A 26,052-nucleotide genomic window follows, 5' to 3' on the forward strand; every position below is an offset into this window, starting at 1 on the left:
CATTTACTAATGTTAACAAATTAGACATTATTTTACAGTGTTATAAAATCCTTTAATGACTTATAAGCATTTGTGAAATTTCTGCTTGCATTACAGCTTAGTCTTCATCTGTGAGCTGAACAGTTTTGCTGTTACATCCATGAGATTATGTAAATTAAGATAAATGTCATGTCACAGGATGGAATAGGTCAGTATCAAATGAGATTGAAATTATTATTTGCAGCACAAATAAGTATTTTTAGAATTTTGTTTGAAAATGTCAGAAAAGGATAAGGCCTAAGAGATTTCTTAAGCTGTAATGAAAACAGCAATGTTAGCAAAAGCAACAAAAAATAACAATTTAAAATAAAACTTTTTTCTGGTGATTAAAGAGATGATTAAGTCTCTCTCTCTCTCTCTCATTGTGTCTGCCACTCAGCTCATGCCCATCCCCCACTCACAGACACACACACACACACACACACACACACACACACACACACACTCAGTCAGCACACATACATTCCTCAAACAGAGGGACAGAGTGAGTTGAGATGTCTGACAGTTTTTTAATTTTCTTTTAATCATACAGTGTTGTAAAGTCATGAAACTATGCATATGTCCTCAGAATGATTTGATCTCTGTATGATTTTTTTTAAAAGTGTTTGGAAGCTGCAATTTAAAAATACAAGACAATTAATGATTCCCTTTTTACTGTCATTTCAAAAAATCACCACGACAAAACCGTTCAAGCTAACCAAAATCCGCTCGCAATTTAAGTTCCTCAATGTTTTTTCAACATGAAGACAAAGTTTGGTGAGTATAGTGAACATTTCCTGTGAGGAGTATGCATTAAATCAGAGCTCAGTTTAAATATTCAAATCAAAATAGCCGACTTCCTGTTGGTCGTAGCTGATGACTGTGAATTAGAAAGTTGTCCGTCTTGAAAAGAACAATTTATGTACCAAGTTTGGTGTCTGTAGCTAAAACTAACCCCCCCCACTTTTGACAAAAGGTGGCGCTATAGAGTGCGTCCTTCACGCCCTTTTAAAAGCTTTTGCCATTGTCTAGCTATCACTAATACTGATATGTGTTTTGAGTTTCATGTAAATCTGAGCTTGTTGTCTGCCTCAAACTCACCATAACAGAACATTCAAGTTTGACACGTTGCCATGGCAACACTATATCAGATATCAATATCCCCACAACAGATTTACATCGGCCGTGTTTTGTCATTATTCTGATGAAGTTTTAAGTAAATAGAGTAAAAATAAGATGCTGAATTCAAAGCATTTGGAAAATGACACACTTCCTGCTGCCAGTTGGTGGCGCTATAATGTTGACTCTTAATAGTCACATATATACGATCAGTATCATACAAACGAACAAACCAATGAAGTTTGATCAAATTCAGGAAATGTATGTGGATGTTATTAGACATTTCCTGTTTCTCATTTCTCGCCATAATTTTAACGCCTCGCCACGAGCAAACCGTTCGAGATATCAAAAATCCCCTCGCAATTTTTCATCCCCAATGTCTTGAGATCATGTTGACCGAGTTTCGTGGCAATCAAGTAAAAAACCTATGACAAGTATATCAAATTCCAGAGCATGCTTTTTTTAAACAGCCCTGAATAGCTGTCTTCCTGTTGGGCGGAGCCTATGACATAGAGTGCAAAAGTTGTTCAGCTCAATGAGATCTATAAGTGTAGTGAGTTTCATATAAATACATGCAAGCGTGTGTGAGCTATGGTTCAAGATTTCTGACAGTGTTCCAGGGGGCGCTGTAGAGCCCCTGTGCCACGCCCGGGTCCCAGTCTCTGTGGCGTCCTGATGGCCGCAGATTCCAATGAGTGTGCCAATTTTCAAGAGTTTTTGAGCATGTTAAGGCCCCCCAAAATGCCCGGAAGGTTTAAAAAAAAATAAAAAAAATAATAATAAATATAGCTGCAAGCAGCGATGTCGGGCTCAAGCCATCAGTGCAACGCCACCCCGGTGGCATCAGGAAAACTGTGCCCAGCGGGCATAAGCATTTACAGTAACCCTCTGACAATCAAGTTTAAAGGGTTAATCCGACCAATCTAGACTTTGAAATCACATACACAGAACAATATATATAACTTTAGTAACACTTTATTTTAATATTTATAAAAAATGTATAAGGTGTGCATTGTAGCTGACACCTATATGAACACATTACAATTGTTTTGTGACTGCAAGTCTTTCTTCTCAAATGCTATTGAGCTTCAAATTTGCATTTGAGCCCATGTGAAAAAGTAGCATAATTACATATGACTTACAGTTTGTTGTAATAAATATCAAACATTCAAATTAATTGTGCATTATAGCTGTCACCTAGATGAACAATTACAGTTGTTTTTATGACTGTAAGGCATTCTCTTCAAATGCTACTGACGTTAGAAAAGTGTATAACAATATCACATGTAACTTTAGAGACCGGCCCTAAATTTGAGACTCTAGAAAGTCCAATGTTAAAACAACTTTATGCCTGTTTTATTTTCTTTAGTTTTCTTTTCTCTGTGCCGGATTGCTGATGTCCTATACCCAGGCATAGATGTCCATCCATCAATTACGAACATTCAGCCGCAAACATGAGGTGTGAGCGGTCGCGAGCACAGATGGGAGAATGGCGCATGTTTGTTTTTTTAGCAACTGGGATGGTGACCCCTCTGGGAGTTGGTGCCCTACGAAGACTGCATACTATGCATATAGGGAGCGGCGGTACTATCTGGAAGATATATTCCTCAAACCATCGTACAAGAGGAGGTGATGCTAATCCTTCAAGAATCGCATAAAAGCTATTCAAGTGTACAGTTTCCTTTTATTGCATCTTGAAATAAATATTTCTGAATTCTGAATCAAACTGGGTTGTGTTTATTTATTTATTTTATAAGACAACTGAGACTTTAATCTCCTTTGTAATATATGTGCTTTTAAACCAAGAACAATTTATTTATAGATGTATTACTGCTTAATAATGACTATTATTAAGGGAAAAGGCTTTATAATCATTAACTATTTACTAATGCTTAGCTAATGAGTGCAATTATTATAAAGTGTTACCATTGCATATACTAATGTTAACAAATTAGACATTATTTTACAGTGTTACCAAATCCTTAAATAATGTATTAGTGTTTTGTAATGATTTTAATGACCTATAAGCATTTGTGAAATAGTTTTGCTTGCATTGCAGCTTTATCTGTCAGTTGAAGAGTTGTACTGTTACATCCATGAGATTAATAAATGTCATGTCACGTCACAGGTTGTCATAGGTCAGTATCAAATGAGTTTGAAATTATTATTTGAAGCACAAATTAGGGTTCTTAGGATGTTTTTAAATCCCTAAAACTGTCAGAAAATGATAAGGCCTAAGAGATTTCTTAACCTGTAATGAAAAGGAAAAAAACACCACCATTAGCAACAACAAAAACAATAACAATTTAAAATACAGATTTTTTTTCCTTTCCTGATTATTAAAAGGATGATTAGGTCTCTCTCTCTCTCTCTCTCTCTGCCAGACAGCCCCTCCCTACAGTCCACACACACTGTCACAGTCACCAACCCCCTCACACTCCCCCTCCCTCCCCCCCTCCCTTCCCTCACACAGACAGGTTGGCCAGAGTGAAATCATGTCAGTTGAGAAGTCTGACAGTTTTTTAATTTTCTTTTATCCATACAGTGTTGTAAAGTCGTGAAACTATGCATATTTCCTCAGAATGATTTGATCTTTGTATGAAAAAAATGCTTTGAAGTGTTTGGAAGCTGCAATTTAAACATACAAGACAATTAATGTTTCCCTTTTTACTGTCATTTCAAAAATTCACCACGACAAAACCATTCAAGCTAACCAAAATCCGTTCGCAATTTAAGTTCCTCAATGGTTTTTCTTCATGTAGACAAAGTTTGGTGTGTATAGTGTACTTCCCCTGTGAGGAATATGCATTAATTCACAACTGTAAAATCTCAAAAATACACATTCAAATCAAAATAGCCGACTTCCTGTTGATCGTAGCTTATGACTGTGAATTAGAAAGTTGTCCGTCTTGATTAGAACAATTTATGTACCAAGTTTGGTGTCTGTAGCTAAAACTAACTCCCCCACTTTTGACAAAAGGTGGCGCTATAGCGTGCCTCCTTCACGCCCTTTTAAAAGCTTTTGCCATTGTCTAGCTATCACTAATACTGATATGTGTTTTGAGTTTCATGTAAATCTGAGGTTGTTGTCTGCCTCAAACTCACCATAACAGAACATTCAAGTTTGACACGTTGCCATGGCAATGCCATATTAGATATCAATATCCCCACAACAGATTTACATCGGCCGTGTTTTGTCATTATTCTGATGAAGTTTTAAGTAAATCGAGTAAAAATAAGATGCTGAATTCAAAACATTTTGAAAATGACTCACTTCCTGCTGCCAGTTGGTGGCACTATAACGTTGACTCTTAATAGTCACATATATACGATCTGTATCATACAGCGAACAAACCAATGAAGTTTGATCAAATTCAGGAAATGTATGTGGACGTTATTAGACATTTCCTGTTTCTCATTTCTCGCCATAATTTCAACGCCTCACCACAGGCAAACCGTTCGAGATATCAAAAATCCCCTCACAATTTTTCATCCCCAATGTCTTGAGATCATGTTCACCGAGTTTCGTGGCGAACGGGTTGAAAACCTCAGAGGAGTATTTCAAATTCCAGAGCATGCTTTTTTTAAACAGCCCTGAATAGCTGACTTCCTGTTGGGCGGAGCCTAAGACATAAAGTGTGAAAGTTGTTCGGCTCAATGAGATCTATAAGTGTACCGAGTTTCATATAAATACATGCAAGTGTGTGTGAGCTATGGTTCAAGATTTCTGACTGTGTTCCAGGGGGCGCTGTAGAGCCCCTGTGCCACGCCCGGGTCCCAGTCTCTGTGGCGTCCTGATGGCCGCAGGTTCCAATGTGTGTAGCAATTTTCAAGAGTTTTTGAGCATGTTAAGGCCCCCAAAAACCCCCGGAAGGTTTAATAAAAAATAAAAATAATAATAAATATAGCTGCAAGCAGCGATGGCGGGCTCAAGCCACCAATGCCATCGCCACCCCGGTGGCATCAGGTAAACTGCATTCACAATATCCCTCTGGCTGTGAGGTTTTAAGGGATATGGCAGTTAAAGGGTTAATCCGAATCATCTAGACTTTAAAATCACATTCACAGAACAATATATATATATATATATATATATATATATATAGCTTTAGTAACACTTTACAATAAGATTCCATTTATAGATGGTTTCATCGGGCGCACGCGCCTGGACCTAAGTTAACTTCCGGTCTGTGTTGTGTATATCGGTCTGGCTGCGGTGCCATCTACAAACGCAGTTAAAGCCAAGGTGATGAGTAGACTGAAGTTGGGCTCAGGTGGTTGTGCTGCGGGATGTGTTTCCCATACATTTATTTATTTTTGGAGACTCGCCACAATTTTAAAACTGATCAATTTTCAAAAAGGCTTCGTTAAATAAACATGAGTAACATAACGTTACGTAACGTACTGCACGTTTAATTCCTTACATTTATGTTTAAATATCAAAATGAGGCACGGGTGTTTTTATATCGTTGTATTTCTAAAAGAAGACTTGCATGTTATATGCCTGATAAAGCAGCATGTGAGCGTACCAGCTCTGCTTTGTTTACAGCTGTTACTGGGGAAACTTCTTGCGCTTTATGTCTATGTCTATGCTTTAAAACATCTCCTGCTGGCAAATAATGAATTAGCATTTTCATTAAGTCCGCCTGATCCACACAGAAAACACATTTTGTTTGTTATCAAAAAATATCTACTCTAGAGGGACTTGGCTGTTGTTATTTATTCTATTCGGAGTCTACCGGAAGTTAAGTTAGGTCCACAAAAGCGCTCACGCGCATTAACGTTTGTTTATGTTGATGCCGTTGAAACCGTCTATAAACATTATGTTAACATGAACAATATTTATATAGCATTCATTCAACATTGTTTTATTGTGATTTTTTTCCAAGCACATTTTACCAATTCCAAACCATATAAATCTTAATAACTACCATTATTTTTTATTTAATAATTTATGAGTGCTATACAATAGTCCAGGAAAGCTGGAAAAGAAAAACAGGTCAAGAAGAACTGACAAAAAGAATTGCAAAATAATTAGGAATTAATGTGAAGATTAATTTTTTGTCAATTCTGCAAGACAGACTTTTCAAGAAAGGAGGTGGAATAAAAATGAGCTCCTAAATCTTAATCCCGGTTTCTGGAAGATATATTCCTCAAACCATCGAACAAGAAGAGGTGGTGCTGGTCCTTCACGAGTCACTCTAATCAGTTCATAAAGCCTATATATAAAGCCTTAATATATAGTATTTCACAATACTTCATGGTATTCTAATTAAATCATTTTTTGGAATCTTAGATCTCTCAGAACCTGACACCGAGTAATTCTGAGACTCCAGGAAAGTGGCAGTTCTGTAAAATGTTGGCGCTGGAGACTAAATGCTCCCTGATAGTTTCACACCTAATTCACTTAACACACACACAAACACACACACAAACACACATACACACACTACCCACTGTGACAGAGGGACAGAGTGACATCAGATGTATGATAGTTTTTTAATTTTCTATCATCCATATAGTGTTGTATAGTCATGAAACTATGCATATTTCCTCAGAATGACTTGTCTTCTATGTGTACATTTTTTTGAAGTGTTTAGAAGCTGCACTTTAAAAAAATAAAAGACATTTACTGGTTACTTTTTTACTGTTATTTCAAAAAATCACCACGACAAAACCATTCAAGCTATCCAAAATTAATTTGCATCTGTTCTATAAGATAAATTCTTTAAACAGTGGTAAAAGAGGATGTGGTGCTGATTCTTCAAGAGTCACTCAAAACGTGTCTGTCCATAAAGCCTATAAAGAATTATTCTTAATATACAGTTCACAATATTTCAGCTTGTTATTCTAATTAAGTGAGGGTCATTTTATCAGTAAAATACATAAAATACATATTATTTTTCTTTGAAAGATTTCTATAAATGATTTAAATCATACTTGTTTCTACAATAATTATTTAAAAGTAATCCTATACCTCCATCTGGTGGCCATTATTGTTACTAAGAATTGCAAGCTTCATTTATAAGTTATGATAGTTTTAATTTTATGCTGGCTCTTGAAAATGATAAAGCTATGAAACTTACTGTGCTTCCTTCAAATGATGACTTCTACGTATATAAAAAATTATGAAGAGTTTGGAATGAAAAATTTTAAAGATATAGTAAAATAACTATTGTATTTTTTTTATGTTACTTTAATAAATCGCTATGACCACACCATTTAAGCTATCCTAAACCCATTCACAATTTAACATCTCAGTATATTGGCTTCATGTTAAAAAAAGTTTGGTGTGAACTACTTGTGTCTTCTTGGAGGAGTATGAAATCATTTACAGGCTGATTTTATCATAAATCCACAATAGAATTTCTGAGTTCTGTATCAAGTTGTTGTTTGTTTATTTTTATTTTTTTATTTTTCATAGGAAGATAACTGATCCTTTACTCTCCTTCTTTAATAAATGTGCTTATAAACCAAAAACAAGCTATTTATAGCTGTATTTATAAACTGCTTACTACTGACTGGGACAAGGCTTTATAAAGCATGAACTGACTATTTACTTTTTGAGTTTGAAATTATTATTTGCAGCACAAATGAGGTTTTTTAGGATTTTTAAAAATCCCTAAAACTGTCAGAAAAGGATAAGGCCTATTTCTATGTGAGTGGCTACATTTATTTGTTTTTATAACTATAATGCATAAACTATGAAATTATACAAAATGTATAAAAAAGTACAACAGTTATTGTTTTCCAATGTTTTTTATTATTTTCTTTTATTTTTTTTTGGATTTACATTTAAAAAAATTAGCCTACTGCAATCATTCTAAACAGCTTGAATAAAACCTGTTAATATTTATTATAGACCACTGTAACTGTGTATAATCTAACAAACAAGTTTATTATGAAAATAAAAGTGTGTACACCAGAAAAATTGGACGATAAAGAAATTGCTAACAATAGTATAATAGATCATGTTTTATGTTTTTAGGCGTTTAGATGCAGAAATGGACAAATAAAATGTAAAATAAAATGTAATTGATTTAATTAAATATAGATTAATTCTTGTTAGAGCAAAATAAAAAATACATACGTACACACATTAAAAAAGCAGACAAGATGAATGAGTTTCATTTTTTTTATAGATTAAAATTGAAGACAGAAGCAGCTGGTATATGCGGTCACTTAATATTCAAATCCAGTAGATCCACTTCAGATTTATTTCTCAACAGTTTATGTTCACGTGGCTGTTTTCGTTTAAATTCGCCAAGCTATTTTGAAATAATCTTGTCCGTTATGTGTTTGTTCGTACGACGAAAGGCAGAATCCTGCAGATCGAGAGATATGTTATTCTGCCAGTCGCGGTGTCAAATAGTCTTGCACACTTAAACGAGTCACAAACACCTGCATTTAGCTCTTGTAGTGTTACAATGGGTTTATTGTGTGCATTTGTGGTAATATTTTATTTAAAAAAGCTCTTAAACAAGAATAAATTCGTTTGTTTTGAGCTCGACACTGTACGCGCTGATCGGAGGCGGTGATTTCAGATAGGCAGCCACAAATATTCCATTTTCACACAAACAGTTAAAAAACATCTGAATTTAGCTCTTGGTGTGTTCTAATTGGTTGATTGTGTGACATCGCTGTAATAATTTATTTTTAAAAGCTTTAAAACAGGAATAAATTCGTTTTTTCTGAGCTCTTTACTCCAGACGCTCGTGATCACAGCGGTGATTCATCTCTCCTATTTCTCACGTATCTCTGGCCAGAAATTATTTATCCATGAGCCCTGAACCGGTAATAATCAGATATGTTGGTTTAGCTTGTCAGTGTGAATTAAATCTAAGTATTTATTTGTATTTTTAACCGATTTAAAAGTGAAAGTAAAAGTCCGGGAATTGAACCTGTAGGGGCGCTATTTCTCTCAGACAATGGAAGTCTGAAGCACATATACTCAAACAGAGGGACAGAGTGAGATGAGATGTCTGACAGTTTTTTAATTTTCTGTTATCCATACAGTGTTGTAAAGTCGTGAAACTATCCATATTTACTCAGAATGACTTTTTTTCTGTATGAAAAAAGGTTTTGAAGTGTTTGGAATTTAAAAATGCAGGACAATTAAAAATTTCATTTTTACTGTCATTTAAAAAAATCACCACGGCAAAACCGTTCAAGCTATCCAAAATCCATTGGCAATTTAAGTTGTTTAAAATGTTTTGGCATCATGTAGACAAAGTTTTGTGTGTATAGTGTTACTCTCCTCTGAGCAGTATGCATTAATTCACAGCTAAATGTAAAAAAAAATCCACATTCAAATCAAAATAGCTGACTTCCTGTTGATCGTAGCTGATGACTGTGAATTAGAAAGTTGTCCGTCTTGATAAGAACAATTTTTGTACCGAGTTTGGTGTCTGTAGCTAAAACTAACCCCCCCACTTTTGACAAAAGGTGGCGCTATAGAGTGCCTCATTCACGCCCTTTTAAAAGCTTTTGCCATTGTCTAGCTATCACTAATACTGATATGTGTTTTGAGTTTCATGTAAATCTGAGCTTGTTGTCTGCCTCAAACTCACCATAACAGAACATTCAAGTTTGACACGTTGCCATGGCAACACTATATCAGATATCAATATCCCCACAACAGATTTACATCGGCCGTGTTTTGTCATTATTCTGATGAAGTTTTAAGTAAATCGAGTAAAAATAAGATGCTGAATTCAAAGCATTTGGAAAATGACACACTTCCTGCTGCCAGTTGGTGGCGCTATAACGTTGACTCTTAATAGTCACATATATACAATCAGTATCATACAACGAACAAACCCATGAAGTTTGATCAAATTCAGGAAATGTATGTGGATGTTATTAGACATTTCCTGTTTCTCATTTCTCGCCATAAGTTCCACGCCTCGCCACGGGCAAACCGTTCGAGATATCAAAAATCCCCTCGCAATTTTTCATCCACAATGTCTTGAGATCATGTTCACCGAGTTTCGTGGCGAACGGGTTGAAAACCTCAGAGGAGTATTTCAAATTCCAGAGCATGCTTTTTTTAAACAGCCCTGAATAGCTGACTTCCTGTTGGGCGGAGCCTATGACATAAAGCGCGAAAGTTGTTCAGCTCAATGAGATCTACAAGTGTACTGAGTTTCATATAAATATATGCAAGTGTGTGTGAGCTATGGTTCAAGATTTCTGACTGTGTTCCAGGGGGCGCTGTAGAGCCCCTGTGCCACGCCCGGGTCCCAGCCTCTGCGGCGTCCTGATGGCCGCAGATTCCAATGTGTGTGCCAATTTTCAAGAGTTTTTGAGCATGTTAAGGCCCCCAAAAACCCCCGGAAGGTTTAATAAAAAATAAAAAAAATAATAATAAGAATAATCCTTAGAAGAACAATAGGGCTCTTCGCCCCTTCGGGCTTGAGCCCTAATAACAAGAATAATCCTTAGAAGAACAATAGGGCTCTTCGCCCCTTCGGGCTTGAGCCCTAATAATCCTTAGGGGAACAATAGGGCTCTTCGCCCCTTCGGGCTTGAGCCCTAATAATAAACAACACAGAAACAAGAGGGTCCTCACACCATCGGTGCTCGGGCCCAATAAACGGAGCAATTCCAAGAGGGTCCTCACACCATCGGTGCTCGGGCCCTAATAATAATAATAATAATAATAAACAAAGCAGATACAAGAGGGTCCTCGCACCTCGGTGCTCGGGCCCTAAATACTGTCTATTTCTAATGTGTTCACATTATTTTCTCCACCCCTGTGCACTTAAAGGGATAGTTCACCCAAAAATGAAATTTACCCCATGATTTACTCACCTTCAAGACATCCTAGATGTATATGAATTTCTTCTTTCAGACAAATATAATCAGAGTTATATTAAAAATGTCCTGACTCTTCCAAGCTTTATAATGTGAGGTCGGACTCAAAGATAATTAAAATAGACGACTGTCACATTACTAGTCATGTAACATGTGAAATGATGTAAGATACTCACTTCAGTGTGTTGAGTGTACAGTGTTTATCCTGCAGTAGAGCAGAGATCTGATTCACTCCTGTGTCTCCTAGTTCATGTCTACTCAGATCCAGCTCTCTCAGGAGTAACGGGTTTTTACCCACAATTCCAGTCACATACTGACAGCCTTCATCTGCAGCAGGACCCAAAAACCTGCAGAAGAGAAGATGAAGCTGGAATCAACTCAATGTGCATTACATCACAAAGCATTTAAAGATTATCAAACATTGTTTGTAACGAAAAGCTCTAGTTCAAGTTTAAACAGTTGAACATTTAAATATATATATATATTTTTTTTTAGAAAGACAAAAGTCAAAAGTAAATTTAAAAGAAACTCGGGCAAAAGCTCATTAGATCATGATTCTCAAGCATCTGAAGATATTTCTGGCTTTTAAGCAGGAGATGAGGAAAGTTAGCAAAAGAATAACTAGCTTGTGACAGGTTAGCATTCATAGTGATATATTTAATTGATCTTTTGATGCTGGCTCTTCCTATTATCAGGGCCGGCGCTAGCCATTTGGGTGCCCTAAGCACAAATGCTTGGTGGTGCCCCCCTCCCCAACCAACCACCCACCCACCACCAACCAAAGAAATAACTACCATTCAGAATTTCTTAGATAGGTTCTCTTTACTTCCAAAATAACTGCTGCAAATGAATAATTGGAACTGAACAATGTGAACACAGAAAGTTAAAAGTGCAAAAAAGTTTAGTGCAAATAACAGTATAAGTGTATGAATTTTATGAAGTATGAATTTTAAAGTGCACATTTTAAACTGCAAATAACCATGCATAACTGCACAGTAGAAATTACTCAACAGAGGGACTACATCTCTATAAAGAGACCATTCTGCTATTCTATAGAACTATATTAAACATTTTCACTACCATCAGTTGTCAGAGGCCCTACAGAGGCACACACCTACATTTCCTAGCTGCAAAATCAGCTATCAGCAGTGTTGGGAACGTTACTTTAAAAAAGGAATTAGTTATATTTACTCACTACTTGTTCCAAAAAGTAACTGAGTTTAACTGAGTAACTGAATTACTCTATAATAAAAGTAACTCGTTACCAGGGAAAGTAACTATTTGCGTTACTGCAAAAAAAAAAAAAAAAAAAAAAAAAAGTTGCTACATGTCAGATAATATGTACTTTTTTTTTTTTTTTTGCAGTTTTTACAAGTCAGTTGAAATGAGTAGAACAGACAGGTACATAACTTTCAATATTTATTGCACGTCAACAGACAGCAAGAGTTTTATCCTGCACTTCAAGTATTATCTTAAGAAAGGGTGTACACATTACATGCATGTTCTTGCCTTTGACCACAATGATTTTGAAGTAGTGCTTATATCTTCACCTTGAAAATGCCAACTTTTCATCGGATTACTCCTGACTCACCATCTCGCCATCTCTGCTGCAAATCTCTGTGTAGCTGTCGCGCGTGTGTGTCTGTGTGTGTGTGTTTGGCGCCGCTGGCCGGCATGTGTGTAAAAACACTGGCTCTGATTGGCTACCATGAAACACATGACTCTGCCTTAGCCAATCACAACCGCTTATCTCGTCATTAACCCACCTGCACACTCGCTGTGTGAGCCAGGGGTGCGTTCGGATTACAAAGTTTATTAAATCAATGCATAGTAACGCACCGCATTTAACGTTCAAATAACGTTAACGGTGTTGTAACAACGGGAAAAGTAATTAGTTAGATTACTGCGTTACTGAAAAAAATAACGTTGTTACCTAAAGCCGTTCTTTTAAAACTAACATTTTTATTTAAAACATTGTCTTACCTGCAAGCGACACACGAGCATCATCCCGCTCCGCTGTCTCGTCTTTTTTATTTTTTCCGCCCCCGACTCTTTTCGAGGCCATGTCTGAGTTCGGTCTGCCAAATTTGACATTGATTGAGGCATAATCGAACAGACCACTGGGAGGTGGGGAAGGGGGGGCACCAGAGGGAGACTGGCACAGAGATTCACCTTTTTCTCGACTAATTTGGTCTAGGCCTATATTACGTTTGTATTGCTTTTGTATATTAACAAGCTTTTAGAAATATTTTATTTGTTATTTATTCTAGTAGCCTATTGTGATGATTTTTTTCACGACCCAGATTTTTTGGTGCCCCCCAAAGCACTTGGTGCCCTACGCGCAGTGCGTGATGTGCGTGTGCGGAGCGCCGGTGTTCTGTCTAGAGTATGTGTTCTGTCAGATTTTCCTACCTCCCACCAAAACAGTGGGTAGTACAATTCCACAACGAAAATTCTACTGTAAAGTTATGATTTATTAATGTCTACACCTACCACAACCCTAATCATACCCTTACAGTACTGCAAATACAGTAATTATTTGTTATATTCACGGTTGTAGCTAAAAGGGATACAGTTACAGGAAACCAAGAATAAATATTATTTTCTACCAATTAGATTGCGTTTTTATTAAAGTCTACACCTACCCCAGCCCTAAACCTACCCTTACAGTAATGCAGATACATTAAATATCGTTGTTTAGCATAAGACAAAGGACGCGATATTGATGTGCGCGTGCGCAGTAAACCCGCGTAGGAAAATCTGACAGGGTAGGATAAAATGTCAGGACACCGGCCCTGCCTATTATTATGTAGCAGAATTCACCAAACACTGTATAAGTATATATTTAAATCGTTTAGGTGTGTGTGTCTGCTGCGCACTGACGACACATGTATCTGATCCAACACAAAATATAGCCTATTTCTTTATACACGTAATTATTCAGGAATGATTAAATATGAACCTATTAGTATCAGAAATTGATTTGAATATACAATGAATAATACAATAGCTTCTGTTAATATTGTTCTTTACTAAAATGAAAAGCTTAATTTATATTTTATATACAGTATATTATAGCTTAATTTCATGTATGTACTGTCTGTATTCAGTTATTATCTGAATAAATTATGGTGTTTATAATTTTAATGTCCTGATTGAGCAAAACATATATTTCAGACTAGAGGTCTTCACAGTGCACCCGAGACCCGTCGACCCGAATGGGTTCGGGTCTATATTTTAAATCATCAGCCGGGTCCGGTCCGAATCTATTACCTCGGGTCCCGGGTCTGTTTAATATTGTGTGTAATGCCCGTGCGATCATCAGACTCGGGGAACACCCGGCTGTGATCAGAAACTGCTTGTTTTTTTGTAACTTGTCACTTGTAAAATTAAGAAAAGAAAAGTGTGAGGCAAAAAAAGCAAGGTTTCTATGGCAACCAGTGAGGGACACAATGACTTCGACAGCCAAACCGCGCTTTACATTTTCTCCCATTTTTATAATAATATAAATGAACAGTTTAATCAAAGTTTTAGTGATCAGATTCAGACTCGAAGCAGAGCAGAGAGCACAGAGATGATAGACAGAGCAGCCATGGCACTGAACGAGCGATCGTTATTATAGTTCAAAAGGGCAAACAGTCGAAGTTATTATGCAAGTTAAATTCGAGTCAGAATGTACATGTGCACAGTTGCATTTGTCATCCGTCACCGTGACATCAAGTGGACTTTTGAAGCTGAAATAATGAGTGGATTGAGCTCGGACTTGGAATAACGCGAAAAATAACTTGAATGCATCACAGGCAGTCAGGTACAAAGAAGAGAGATTATGGCTCCTTAAATTAGGTAAAACAAAAAGTTGTATTTTTCGCAACAGGTTTATTGGCTTGCAATAGCAATTTGAGGTGGAATATGTTACAATCGGGTCCAGTCGGGGCTTTGTCTTCCAGATGGGTTTGGGTCCAGCTTTTGAAATAATAGACTGGTCCGGGTCGGTTCAGTCTAGTACATTACGGATATCTTTTGGGTTCGGGCACAAATTTTTGGACCCGTTAAGACCTCTATTTCAGTATCTCCAAAATAGCACAAATATGTCTACTAGCATTATCTACTGTTTCCATGTAAAATATTGTATGCTAAATTAATAATAATTTAACCACCATTTAAATCATTACCTGCTTCAAAATGATGTTAACGAAATTCTTGTTGAAACATTTACAGTTAGCACCTACTGTACGAATAAAAACACTATAACAGAATTATATAAACAATAAATAACTGTTCAATGCGAATAAAGATGTGTGTTTATGTGTTTTTTCAGATTTCAGAACGAGCACTTTGTCATTTGTTATATGATGAGGTCGTGTCTGTCTGATGTTTATCGTGTTCATAATGTTCGCTACTGTAATGAACGTAGCTTTTTAATAAGTAGAGGAAATTCCCTTGAGTTTTTGCATTGTAAGAATGTACAGGGATACTTCAATTTTAAAAAGCTGACTTATGTGATGTCTCATTAAAATCATACAATTTCCAATTAATTCAATAGAACATTTACACAGACAAAAGGGATTACCAATATGGTGATTCACTTTCACGACGTCATGAGCAATCCAGTTCTCTATTCTAGATCAGTGATCTACAGTGTTGTGAATCTGAGCTTGATGGAAATTAATGTACAGTACATTCAGTAACTTTTAAACAGTCAGGAAAACTCATCAAACTGAGTATTTTTCATGGGAATTGACCATACGGTAGCCTATATGTTAAAACATCCAAATAGATCATTTAAATTGACAATATTCACATTATTATCACAATCTCTGTACTTTAGTTTTAATTAAAAAAGCAGCCCTGGTGAGCATATGAGACTTAAAAAAAAGAAAAAAAGAAGGGGGTGGGGCCTACTAAAGGGGGGGTCACAAAAGGTTTGGGAACCACTGGACAACTCAAACACACAATATTTAATTTAATTCATACAGACCTACCTTATGTTGCACATTTGCACTTTTTGAGTAAAACAATGGCACAATAAAAAATACTTTTCAGTTCTATCTCCAATCCCTAATTTTTTCTAGTTATGTAAAGTTAAAATATTTTGCCTTTTTTTTTTCTCATATCACAATATAATATCGATATCTCCTGGACAGTGTAAAATATTGTGATATGAATTTTAGCTCATATCGCCCACCACTACTCTGGATAGTTTTATTTAACTGATGTCTGTCTATGCACAATTATCACGGATCCTCTCCTGACACACATCACATGTTTGTGGTCTGTGATTGACCTGCTGTAGTAGATCTACAGTGTTGTGAATCTGAGCTTGATGGAAATTAATGTACAGTGCTTTCAATAATATTTAAACAATCAGGATAATAAATCACACTGAATATGTTTTTCATGAGAAATGTCCACAATAACACAATCATAAATGTTAACTATCGAGGAACCAAACTACTAAACACCAGCACATCTAGTGACCCAAAATGTCTGATTAATCTGTAACTTTTAATACAACTAAACTGTGCTGACATTTATCATCAAAACATCAGCAGCTGCAGCATCTCATCTTTCATGTTTGATCATTTTCAACAACAAATTGTGTACCTACTGAATAAGTGTAATAATATAATTTATACTACAGGGCCACTGAATGCTTGAATCTAATTGGCTGACGAACATTATTTTTCTGGGAAACGCACGGTGAACGTAGTTCCAGGCAGCAATCTTGACCTCATTACAGTTCATATCACTTCACATATAGTAAACCTGTTATAACAGTAGTTACAGGACTGCGCTAACACCACCCCAGTCCAGTGGATAAGACACACGTCTGTGGTGTGGGAGACCCGGGTTCGAATCCACTGTGAGACACCAATGTGTCCCTGAGCAAGACACTTAACCCTTAGTTGCTCCAGAGGCGTGCGACCTCTGACATATATAGCAATTGTAAGTCGCTTTGGATAAAAAGTGTCAGCTAAATGAATAAATGTAAATGTAAAAACAACATCATGACAGATGATTTTATGGAAGTAAACACACATGACATTTCTCATTAGCGAGGTAATAACAGCTGTTTAGAGACACTGCTGCAGAACACTGTTGAGGGAAGCCTAATTCACACAAGCTCTCTCTCTCCCTCTCTCTCTCTCTGTGCGTCTCTGTCTCTCTCCCTCTCTTTTTAATAACTTCATTAATAACTGCATTAGAATGCTATCAAAGGCTCAAGCCTCCATTACCAGCTTTAAAATCATGTTTTGGATTCAGCAAAAGAGGCATTGGATGAGATGCGGAACAAATAATCCTACTCACAACAGTGATTCAAGTACAAAAACCAGATGAATCCCTTTAAATCTATCATCTGATTGATGTCTTTAGGTGTGGCAACCGCAGTATAAGCTAAATAATTGACTCGAGGCCGTTAAATTATTAGAAAAATATAATATAAATAACTCAAATGTGTATCATTTATTCAGCATTATTTCATCAGGTCTCACCTCAGAGTCTTGAGTTGACAGTTTGGATCCTGTAGTAAATCACTGAGCAGCTTCACTCCTGATTCTCCAGGATCATTTCCTGTGAGATCCAGCTCTATCAGGTGTGAAGGATTTGATCTCAGAGCAGAAGACAGAGCTTTATAGCCTTCTTCACTGATACTGCAGTCTGAAAGTCTATTAGAAAAATATGTTATTCTTCATTATAACACAGATTGTCATAGAAGTACATGTTCTAAAATGAAGAAAATAAAAAGATGCACTAGAGACATTTTTGACCTGAATTGACTATTTTCACAGTAAAGCTGGGTAAAGTTATATATTGGTGAACGTAATCTGCAATTCTTGCATTTTAATTTCCCACAATTATAACCTTCAGTTGCAATCAAAATTACTCAGTCCCTCAGAGACTGCAGTACTTTACCAATACAAGCTTTTCTGAAGATCCAGGATAAAAAAAAAAATTGCTGATGCATATTAAAAAAAGAGCTATTGTCAATATAATGTAACATTTGAGTTATAAGATTTTTTAATAACAAAATTATGTAACTTTATTATAACCTTCTTCAGTAATACTGCAATCTGAAAGTCTTCAGAAAGACTAAATAAAACACATTAAAACATTTATTACACCATTAGGATATTAACATTTCCCATCATCTCCAAAAATCAATCTGTTTGTCAATATTTTATAAATGCATCTACACAAACACAAAAATGTCACATTACTGACCCATTCCTTGTGACACAGCTCCAGTTTACAGACCAGCTGGAGCTTTACATTGATTTATGTTTAAATTAACCAAATTCAGACCTGAGTATCTGTAGTGTCTGTGATTTTCTCAGCAGACTGGAGATTTCTGTCACTCCAGAGTCTCCTATTTGATTCCTGCTCAGATCCAGCTCTCTGAGGTTTGAATTAAACGCTGATGCCAGAGCAGCACAACCTTCATCTGTAATACTGATGCAGTTTAACCTGTAGAAGAGAGAACATTGATTGACTGAGATGAGACCCTCGAACAAGAACTGAACCCCAACTGTTCCTCAGCGCCACAGGTGTGTGTGTGTGAGAGAGAGTGTGTGTGTGTGTGAGTGTGTGTGTGTGTGTGTTAAATGCAGATGTTCAGAGTATGGGACACTATATTTGGCCACACGTCACATCCTTTCCTTTTCTTTTCCTGAAAGTAAACAGTAAACTTTAATCTGACTGTAACTGCTGTAGAGTATAATGATACTAACTGTAGTTTCTCCAGCTTGAATTGTGTGTTCATCAGTAGATCACTGAGGTGTTTCACTCCAGAGTCTCCTAGTAGTTTATTCCCGCTCAGGTTCAGTTCTCTCAGGTGTGATGGGTTTGATTTCAGAGCTGAAGTCAGGGTGAGACACGGTTTCTCTGTAATACTGCAATCACGTAGACTGAAGACAGAAAGAGAAAACACAATGAATCAGACACGTTATGTTCATGAAGTCACAGCAGAACAACCTTCATCTATTAAATAACAGCATCTTAATCTACATTGAGAGAAAGAGAGAAGATAGAAGAAAACTATTTCATAAAGTCACAATGTCTTGATAAAACAAAAAACAGAGGAAGAGTGTCTGAACATCTTTGGATAATTTTCCACAATTTGGTCTTCAAAACAGAAAAACAAACAAGTTGTTCATTTAATCAAATAATTGACACCTCTCATGATTTATGTACAATTTCTCCTGATTTTTGATAGAAATACAACGAAGTTTTAATTCCCCACAACTTTGTGTGAAAGGTGTTAAAATCTTTCCTATTTTTTATTTCTGTCATATAATTCTTATTTCATCTTTCGTCTAAAACTGATCATATTGTCTAAAATAAAAGTCCTGACTGCTGTGTATTTGTGTTTAAATTGATTCTGGTCTGCACATCACTACAACGTAAATGCATTCGCTCTGCTCTGTCCAGTGACTTGATCGTTCCAATTAATATCTTAATTTTGATCAATGTTTTATCAATCAGTTGCCCGTATTTAATAAATAAGAAGCAAATATATAGTAGACACTGTAATGAGGTGCTGGAACGATCACTTGCATTGATGTGAACTGGAGGACGCTGAAACTCAGCTTGTGCCTCACAGATTTGAGAAATATGACTACTGAAATGAAATGAAAATATTCAAACCAAAATAAATAGGCTTCTCTCTGATTATGTAATCCGTCGGGTCAGAAACTCCTCAGCGCTTCATTAAAACACCCTTTACACGCCTCTCTGGAACAACAGCACACAACTCCATTTCACCAACAAAGAAGTTATCAGAAAACTAATAATAGATAAGTCACTGGAACCAGCACGATCACAAAACAAACATGATAAACATGATTGGCCTTATCAGAAACACACTTAGACCGCAGTTTTGATAATTCACAGCTAGCTGTTGAGGGGTACAGACTATTTAGAAAAGATAGAAATCAAAATCGTGGGGGTGTTGCATTCTATTTTAGCTAAGATATTGCAGTCACTCCAAGGGAAGATTTGATGGGCAGCGATATTAAAATGATATGGTTACAGTTAAATATTCAGTTTAACAAACCCATTTTAGTGGGCTGCTGTTACCGACCTCCCAGTTCAAATGTAGATTACTTGGAAAAGATATGTGATAACACTGAGAAGGCATCTGCTCAAACCAAAGATATCTTTTTTGGGGGGGATTTCAACATTCATTGGTTTTCAAAGAAGTGTTATTTATGTAGAAAGATGATTACTATAACTAATGCTTCTAACCTTAAGCAGATTGTTACACAACCCACAATAATTTCTTTGAATGGTAAATTTAAATCAACATGCATTGACCACATTTTTACAAATGTGTATGAGTTGTGTTCACATGTCATCTCAGGTGGAGTATGATGCAGTGATCATAATTTAATCATCACAAAGAAAACTAAATTGCCTAAATTTGGTGCAAGTATTGTCTATCGTAGGTCTTATAAAACGTCCGATCCTAATGCGTTTGTGGAAGATGTTGAAATGTCCACTTGGTCGGCGATTTTTTTTGACGAGGAGGATGTTAATGCTTCTTTTTGTATTTTTATGGATAAGTTTGTGAAAATAGTTGACAAACATGCACCAATTAGAAAAGGGTCGATAAATATCAATAATGCTCCATGGTTAGATGCCGAGCTAAAATCTATAATGAGGGAAAGGGATAATGCCAAAGCTGAAACTCTAAAATCTAAAAGTGATATGGATGAAAGGTATTATTGTAAGTTGAGAAATAAAGTGAAATAGAATAAAGTTAAATAGATTAAAAAATAAAATATATTTTAGCCAAAAGATTAGTAACTCATCAAATAATAGCAAGGAATTGTGGAAAGTTATAAATGAAATAATGTGTAAAAAAAACAATGTTCTAATATTTATTTGGAAACAGCAGCAGACATATTCACTAAACCTTTGGATATAGCAAATCATTTGAATGACTTTTTTATAAAGAAAACTGCAAATTTAAGATCTAGTATGTTATCATACCCTAAGGATTCACCTTGTAGTAATGTGAAGAACATTATCAGGAATAAATCTTGTTCTTTTTCATTGACATTTGGTACATTTAAAGAGGAAATTGTTGAAAAGATGTTGCTCTCTCTCCCGGAGGAAAAAACTGCAGGTATAGATCACTTGAATGGCAAAATTTTTAATACTGTTGCTAATACCTTATGCAAGCCTATTAGTCACATTTTTAATATATCTGTGATAAGTGGGGTGTTTCCAGGAAATTTGGAAGCAGTCTAAAATTATACCTTTAGTGAAAGATGATAGATTAGGTCTCACTGAATCGAATTGTAGACCAATTAACATTCTACCTACTGTATATTGAGCAAAATATTTTAAAAGTTACTTTTTAAATCAAATGATGCAGTACTTTGTATCAAATAATTTGCTCTCCAATTCACAGCATGCTTATAAGCCAGGACACTCCACTAACACTGCATTGGTACAAATGGTAAACCAGTAGCTAACTTTTATGGATGATAAAAAGCTTGTGGGTGCTGTGTGTTTTGATGTTAATGACCATGACATTTTACGGTCTAAGCTTAAGTGCTATGGGTTTTCACATTAGTCTGTGTCCTTGATATGCAGTTATCTCTCTGGTAGAAGTCAGCGGGTATTTTTCAAATGGAGCTTTTCTGATTGTAAGCAGTTGTCATGCGGTATTCCTCAGGGCAGCTGTTTGGGTCCATTGTTGTTTTCTGTGTTTGTCAATAATTTGTCACATGCTGTTTCAAGAGCAGATGTTGTACTGTATGCAGATGATGCTACAATGATTGGGCTGGCTAAAGATGGAGGACAAACTTAATATAAGTCTTCTCTGTTACAGTATATGCACAATGCTCTATTTAAAAACAATCCAAAATCTTTTGTATATAAATTGGTTTTGAGTGGGTATTGTCACGGACATGTTACGCGTCAGGTGAGCTCAGGTGTGTTAGTGGTTCCATCTGCAAGGTTTTGTTTATTTTAACTGTACATGCATTTCAGCACTTTTATGGGCCCCAGGAAAAAAACAAGGTAACAGTAATGGGGATCCAAATAAATAAACAATTAATTAAACTCCTGACATAAATTACTAATTAACTGTCACTTCAACAATGTTTTATCAAAACATTGGTCAAATATCGAAATAAACGCGAATAGAGCGTCCAATTTGCGTCTACTGCGTCCAATTTGCCGTTTGAACATTTGGAGATAATTTGCTTAATTCGCGCGTGAAATTCCCTTCATTCACACGAGAAATTAACTTCTCAACAGACACGAATGTGTGTCATGGGGGGGGGGGGGCTGAGTTGAATGAGTGACTCCTAGCAGGCTCCTGATTGGTTAACGCGGCATGAATTGACGCCAAAGTTCAAATTTTTCAACCATGCAATCAGTGGGAGCTCAGTCCTCATGTATCCGCCGAGAGCAGCCTCACCTCGGCTAGACCTTCTGACATTTGCCGCTGGCTAGTGGTTCAAGAGAAAATATAATTACTTTGGGGTAAAATGAAATGTTTCTTATCTTTTGCCTTTATTCAATTAATATATTAATATGTTTTATGTATATAGGTCCTTTTTATTCCTGTCTCTATAGAAATATGTCATATAGCTCCAGATGACTGCTCACTGACAGCATCAGTCGTTCCTCCATGTTGAATGAGTGACTCCTAGCAGGCTCCTGATTGGTTAACGCAACGCAAATTGACGGCAAAGTTCAAATTTTTCAACTCGGGCGGCAGACGCAAATTCACATCAAACGCTTAAATGCACAATAAGCACCATTCACGCTTAACGTGTGTATCATGCAAAACGCTCAATTCGCGTAATTCGCATATCAATTTGCGTGATTCGCGCGAACTAGACTCGCGAATGAGGCGAATTTGCATATTCCACGCCGCGCTAAATGCCTCATTCGCGCCGTGAGACCTCCTGACGCGCGTAAACGTGCCTTTGCATTGACTTAACATTGAAATAATTTGCGCTCTATTCGCGTTTGGTGTGAACACAGCATTAAACTTTCAATTGATGCACAGTTTGTCCAGATCAAGGAAGAGAGTTATATTTAACGTGCTGTGAAAGTGAAACAATAATAAACTGGGGCCGTCGTCGATGCTTGAACGCAAAGGGGTTAATAAAGTAAATAAAACGAAATCATGAATGTTTTAATGCTATTGAATAAAAAGAAACGATCCACTCGCAAGCCTCTGCTCATAATGACAGGACCTGGATCAGTGAGCTGTGTCTCCACTTCCAGGGAGGCATGTTGTACACACCCCCGTCCCTTGACTCTGCCCCGTCAAAACAGTGCCGCAAAGAGAGCAGTGCAGAAAAATGAAGCGCAAAGGAAAATGGTATCACAAGCTCAAACTAAACTGACATGCAAAATATAAGCAGCGTTGCAAATAAATTAATAGATATGGCCATGGAAAATATGTATTGCAAAATCATTGCTTTTTACGCGGTTTCATTTATGTTTTGCAATTCTTTATTTTTGTTTGCAACACTTCATTTTTTTCTCCCAATATTTATTTTATTTTGCAATTATTTATTTTTGATTGCAAAAAGCAAAATTATTTTCCTGAATACTTAAATTTTCGTTTGAATAACTTTATTTTTTGCATATATATATATATATATATATATATATATATATATATATATATAGCATTATTTTGACTCCATACCAGACTACTTTTTCTGAGATTGTAGCAGTGGGTGTTTATGTTGCACATCATAGATGACAATGTTAGCATCCATTAGTAACTTTGACATTTTAGGCGGAGCCTAAACAATGACATCACACTGCTCAGAATATCAGAACAGCTGTCCTAATAAGACTGATTTGATTTAATGGAGGTTTAAAAACAAGGAGTGGGTGGATTTTCAACAGCATGTAAAAGTGGATTTTGCACAATAGGTGCCATTTAATTAGAACTTTTACAATTTATAAAATACTAACATTAAACTAAAAGCAGTAGTGAACAGCTCTGTTGTCACAAAAGTTGCACACCAGTAATAAGATTAGATTCAACTTTGCCATTGTGCAGAGTAAACACAGAGACAATTAAATTCAGTTAGCATCTAATCAGAAGTGCAAATGGCACTATATTTATATGCTTACATGTGTGTATGTATGTATGTATGTATGTATGTATGTATATAGCTGGGTCTATACTAAGCGAGCTATGATGACTTTCACCTTGATATTTTATATAACCAACTGGCTGAGGCCAGCCTAAAAAGATGCTCAGGAGAGTTGATGGGCCACTGCTGCGCATCGTCATGAAAGCTTATCTTTTTCACATGTTTTTAAGCCTTGCCGCTTGTCGATTTAAACATTAAAGCATGCAAACACAAGACGTGGAAAAGCTGAACAGAGTAACTGGTCACTCGCGCTGTGTTCGGTGCTGAGAGAGTGAGAGAGAGTCATGTATCACGGACAGCGACACTGAACCGAGCTCTCTTCTGCGAAGTTCTCCTCAAAGTCCCTCCTGCACCTGAACGAACAAATACAAATCGCAGTTTGAATAAACAAATAGATGTGAAAGAACCCAATTCAGTACTCGCTGTGTTCTGGTGTTCAGGGCTCACGCAGAGAAAGGCGTCTCAAAACACTTGAACATCGAATTTGCTTATTTTTGCTCTTGTGCCGACAAATACATACAAAAAATATGTCAAAATATCCACCTTGGAAATTATGCTCGAATAACTGTCAGTTATTTCTTAAGTGAAAGTAAACAGTTAAGGAAAAAAGGGGATGTGTATTATATTGGATGCGTTCATCGTCTCTTAAAGGGAACGCGCCTAATTTAGCTACTGGCTGCTGTAATGTTAATCCAAGAAAATGAAAATGAAAATCACTCACTGCTTTTGACTGAATTACTTTGTAGTTTTAACAGTCAAACCAAAAATTATTCAGACACCAGATATAATTTTTGATATATATAGCAAAACTGTAATAATGTGAGAAATGTTGAAGGTGTCTGAATAAATGTAGGTTTGATTGTATATTTATTTTTAAATTGAAGACTATCCAGTGCTATTTTTAATTTAATTATTTTGTTTCTGTACCTTGACATCACTTTGTGATGCATTTTGGAAACAGGAGATGAGCCCCTTTTCTAATGCACCACCTAGCTTGATAAACCCCTTCTCAAATACTTACTGTTTGTCAATTTTATTTGGGTAACACATTCTGAATGCCAGAATTCGGCAGAATTCGAATGAGCCATTTTAATCTAGATTAATTTCAAGATCACAGTGAGATTAATCTAGATTAAAAGAAATAATCTATGCCCACCACTAATATATATATACAATTTTTTTAATTTTAATGTAATGCTTAATTGTAATGTTTTGGTGCTGGTTCAGGTGGGGACCAAGTATAGTTTTGAAAAGTGTGAAGTAGGGCTGTGAATCTTTGGGTAGGCAGTGATTCAATTCGATTCACGATTCATAGGTTTTCGATTCGAATCAAGAACGATTTTTGCAAATTTAGAACAATTTGATTCGATTCACAATTAAATTTGATTCAATTATAACAATTTGATTCTACACTCTTTAAGTGCATTCACAGGATTATTTAAATGCTTCCCCTTAATTCTTTAAATACTTAGTCAGGGGGCAGTTACAGCTGCCTTTATGTTAGATGCTAGTTAATTGATGCTATGGCATTACATGGCATACGTAAAAATCTATGTAAGCCAAGATTTAAAAAAAAGAGCTTTAAAACTATTATGCATAAGCTAACATTTTGTCACCCAGGGGCCTAGCCATCATTACAGAAGTGACAGAAATGTCAAAAACAATCATTTTATGTATGCAGCCTATGTATTATCAGAATTATTACCATTTATTTTCTTTTCTTTCAATGAAATATCTTCTTTTTTATTACTTTTAATTTGCTGTAAGAAATCAAATACACTGTTCAACAATAATCATTTTTAATTTATCTTTTTTCCTAATTTTTTTTCCTGAGTTTTTCCAAATGGATATTTTATGATTCTTTTATATAAGCTACTACATTTAATTAGCTATTATTTACATTTTCTGCTCAGAATAAGGTAGAAAATATACTTTATGATAAAGTATAATAAATTAT

At 36.0% G+C, this 26,052-nt stretch overlaps 1 protein-coding gene across 1 annotated transcript in view; it reads right to left on the reverse strand.

The window, feature by feature from the left end:
- Positions 1-26,052, reverse strand: part of LOC127987559 (uncharacterized) — a 1,718,354-nt gene that overhangs the window by 1,468,708 nt on the left and 223,594 nt on the right. The window contains exon 27 of the mRNA XM_052589927.1: positions 18,684-18,860. Coding sequence (XP_052445887.1) covers positions 18,684-18,860 — 177 coding nt within the window. The remainder of the gene's footprint in view (positions 1-18,683; positions 18,861-26,052) is intronic.

Source organism: Carassius gibelio, chromosome B22 (genome assembly GCF_023724105.1).
Source record: "Carassius gibelio isolate Cgi1373 ecotype wild population from Czech Republic chromosome B22, carGib1.2-hapl.c, whole genome shotgun sequence".
NCBI classification, from domain to species: Eukaryota; Metazoa; Chordata; class Actinopteri; order Cypriniformes; family Cyprinidae; genus Carassius; species Carassius gibelio.